At 43.6% G+C, this 4,194-nt stretch overlaps 1 protein-coding gene across 1 annotated transcript; it reads left to right on the forward strand.

The window, feature by feature from the left end:
- Positions 1-695: 695 nt before the first annotated feature.
- On the forward strand, positions 696-2,155 carry LOC118586152 (40S ribosomal protein S2-like). The gene is made up of 2 exons (XM_036191319.1): positions 696-707; positions 1,503-2,155. The coding sequence occupies exons 1-2, from the start codon at positions 696-698 to the stop codon at positions 2,139-2,141; spliced, it is 651 nt and encodes a 216-aa protein (XP_036047212.1). The 3' UTR covers positions 2,142-2,155.
- The last annotated feature ends 2,039 nt before the right edge of the window (positions 2,156-4,194 follow it).

Raw genomic sequence — 4,194 nt, forward strand, 5'->3', positions numbered from 1 at the left:
CATAGGACTGGGGGGTGGGCTGGGGTAAAGGAAGAGGATAACCATCTGTGCAGCACTCCTGGATGCCATTCAGCTCTCCACTTGGCTATAAGCATCAGAATCTCCTGTGGTAACTATTACAAATACAGTTGACTGGACTCTACCCCAACAGGAGAATCTCTTACTCTTGGTTGGTGCTGAGAATTTTTATTTCTAATCAATTCCCAAGGAATTCTGAAGCCCCTAGACTGACCCCTATCTGGGCCCCCAACTTTAGTTTGAAATCTACTCTGCTGGCCTGGGGCCGTCTTGGGTAGCCACCTAGATCCTTCAACTTGGTCTCTATATCCCTTATACCAGCTCTCCTTTTCAATCTCAAGTCCTTGACAGACGTGTGCAAGGTGATGCTTCATGGCTTCTGCCTTTTGCTTTTCCTAAGATCATGTTAGTTGGTGGTTGCTGACTTGAAGTCACCTGGGGAGCTTGATGGTTGTTTTGGATATTCTAGTTATCACTCTGTGGAGAGTATCTTTATAGAATGTAGCTCTTCCAGCCACTTTTAGTTGTGCAAAGACACTAGACTAGTAAGGTCATCTAAAGTAAAGTACTGTCAGCCATGTATAAGATATACCAGTGCTTTAGAGAATGTCTGTGAGGGGGTCGATGGAAGAATCTCAAAAGGCAGCTTTGTATAGGTCAGGCAGCCAGAGTGGAACATGTACTTTAAGGTGATTAAAGATATTATGGGAAAGTGTGAGAGAAGTCAGCCATAAACTAGCCTGGAGTTGTTGGGAAAATTCCTTTTTTCTAAATCCTCATTTACTCAGTGATAAAGTGAAGTGTTTTGACAGGATGTGTTGAGTGTTGCTTTCCATATGGTATGATAAAAGTACTATAATTTGTTGATTTGTATACATGAGTGTATGGCTAGGTTTTTCTCCATTTCTGGGTCTCAATGGTTCAGCTTATTAAAGTTGACCATTGTATTCTGTGTTGATCAAGTGCATGGATGACAGAACCAACTTACTAGTTTGAATTCTGTCCCTGGCATCTAGTAATCCCAGGCATAACACTTTTTGTAAGACTATGATAAAATTATCCTTAGAATTTTGTTGGATTAAATGAGTGATTACATGCAAGTGTATCTCTAATCATTGGAAAGGAAATGAGTTGATGCATGTGTAAAGTATATATTCAGTAAGTGTCTAGCACATAGAAGACTATATAAGTGATGCTAACATTTCTTTTTACGTGTATATTTTTATCAGGGCTATAATTTGTCTGCTTTAGACTTTGTGTGCATAGGATTTATACTGAAAATTATGGTTAGAACATGAGGTCACCAGAAATTCTTATGATAAATTACTGTTGTAATGAGTTTCTGAAATATTTTAGAAACACCATTATTCTCTTATGAGATGTGTCTAGAAACAATGAGGTACACGGCAGTCTTTAAAAGACAAAATTAGAATATAGAAAAGTGTGAAAGGAATGACCAAAAACAAGTATAATGAAAATTCAAGGAGCTTCTTCTTCTTTGGGAAAACATCAAATGGCTCATTGACTTTTTCCTGGGTGGATCCCTAAAGGATGAGGTTCTAAAGATCATGCCAGTGCAGAAGCAGACTTGGGCTGGCCAGTGGACCAGGTTCAAGGCTTTTGTCGCTATTGGGGACTACAATGGTCATGTTGGTCTTGGTGTTAAGTGCTCCAAGGAAGTAGCTACTGCCATCCGAGGGGCCATCATCTTGGCCAAGCTGTCCATTGTCCCTGTGTGGAGAGTCTACTGGGGGAACAAGATTGGCAAGCTTTACACTGTTCTGTGCAAAGTGACAGGCTGCTGTGGCTCTGTGTTGGTGCGTCTCATCCCTGCCCCCAGAGGCACTGGCATTGTCTCTGCTCCTGTGCCTAAGAAGCTACTGATGATGGCCGGTATTGATGACTGCTACACATCAGCCAGGGGCTGCACTCCCACCCTGGACAACTTTGCCAAGGCCACCTTTGATGCCATCTCCAAGACCTACAGCTACCTGACCCCCGACCTCTGGAAAGAGACTGTGTTCACCAAATCTCCTTATCAGGAATTCACTGACCATCTTGTGAAAACCCACACCAGAGTGTCTGTTCAGAGGACCCAGGCTCCAGCTGTGGCCACCACATAAGGGTTTTTGTGCAAGAAAAATAAAGTGAATTAAATCTGTTAAAAAAAAAAAAAAGAAAATTCAAGGAATGAAGACAATGTTCTGTATCTTGTAAATGCTCCTGCTGACATCCTGATGCAGGTCATTCCACTTCCTGGTACCTAGTCACCCCTGGCTTTTAAGAAAATTATAACATAGAGAGCTCTAACAAGAACAGTCCTTGTTCTACCTGTTCTAGAACATGGTTGGCCCTCCAGTATAAAACCTCCTTCCCTCCACCTGAGCTGAAAATGCATGGTCATAGATGGAGCTATGCTCTAGCTCTTCCTCCTCACAGGCCAGAAAAAGACAAGTTTTCTAGCCCCAGACTTGCTTGATGCAGTCATGATGATGTTGTTTCTAGCATCAGTGAAGAAGATGGTCCTCCTCAGGTCATGGATGGTGCTATTGATGGCAATGACAGTGACAGATGAGATGAAGCCAGTGAGGGGAATGATTTTGTGCATCATGATGACAGTGAGCAAGCAAGACAGCCTTGAAGATGAAAGGCAGGTCTGAGTGAATGATCTGGTATACCCAGAAAAATCAAGAAGATAAAGAGTGTGAAGGAGCTGACTCATCCTCAAGCATGATGCTTTGAATGGCAAGTCTGGACATATCCCACGAGGTTTAGGAAGTCAAGGGATTTTCAGAGATTGAGGGTGATGATGACTGTGACGAGTCTGAGGTCAACAAAGGTGCCTAAGGAGGAACCTCATTCTGATGGGGATCTGCCTCTCCTTTACAGCAGCAGCTGGAGTTTTACCCCATTCTTTTACTCCAGGATCCAAGTACCTTCCAATGCCAGGACCACAGACTGCTGAATCTTCTGTACTACTTTTACAGCTTTATGAACTGCCTAGAGGCTTCTGTCTAGACAACCTACAGGGATTCCTGAAAACCTGGAATGTCAGGAATCTGAGGGGCCCTTTACCAGGCCAAGACTATCACCAGGGTGGACCTCCTCAGTCCCAATCTCCAGTCTTGCTGCCTGGCTCTCTCTCTCTCTCAAGGATTCCCACCAAGGCAATTCCCTTGCCAACTCAGTCTTCCTTCTAACTCATCTTCCTTCTACCTCACAATATGCCCACCTTTGGTGCCTCCATTCAGACCTGCTCTGTTTGGAATTTTCCCTTGATTAATTTGTAATTAAGTTTCCCAATCAACTTGATTCAGTGACCCTGAATGGTACAGGTGCACTAGCGTTGAGAAGAGAGCTGCAACAAGTCAAGCCAAGTCACAGATCCCCAATCCCAAACAGAGCTTACTTAGCCTTGACCCACTGCACAGAGAGTGCATGGGAAGTAGTAGTTAGAGGACGTCTTTGCCGTGCCGCTCACCTAAGCAGCCTCCGAATCTGGTCCTTCTGGTCCCTGTTTCAGTGTGAACTAAGGATGACATTTAAGAAACTTATGAAGTGGGCGGAAGGGCTGCTGTGACAGACTGATGCCAGAAGAGGCTTCCATTCAAAACAGCGGCCTCGGGTCATGACAAACTGAGTCGGGCTGTTCTGGGCACTAGCTCTTAGGCATAAAGAGTGGTGTAGCCCTAGCCTAATCATTCTGCTCCACCTGAACAAACAATATCACCAGAAATTGACAACAATCCACTCTGCTCCCAGTAAAAGCACAAAAAACAGCACTAACTTGCTGGTGGATACTTGTGTGTATATGCATGTCCCTCTGAGTGTGCTCAATCTTCATCCAGCACAAAGGCTGCCGCACCTTGCTCTTCCAACAAAGCAGCTCCAAACAGGTGAGATCCAGTCTGTCTGCTTCTCTGCCTCATTTTTCTTACACATGGATCAAGAAGAGCTCATTAAACTTAGTGAAAGGGTTACTTAGGGTATGAAAGTATTTTGAAATTTCAAATGCTAGAGACCTCCTTAGATGTAGCCACACTTTGGAAATGTGTGATTAGTGGAACCTTAGTTATTTAATTCTTTTGAATCACAGGACACAAGACTTAAGATTTCTGTGAAACAACAGCAAAATGCTTGTTTATTGGCTTTTGTGTGTGTGTGTGGGGGGTTAAT

Source organism: Onychomys torridus, chromosome 6, assembly GCF_903995425.1.
Source record: "Onychomys torridus chromosome 6, mOncTor1.1, whole genome shotgun sequence".
Classification (NCBI taxonomy): Eukaryota; Metazoa; Chordata; class Mammalia; order Rodentia; family Cricetidae; genus Onychomys; species Onychomys torridus.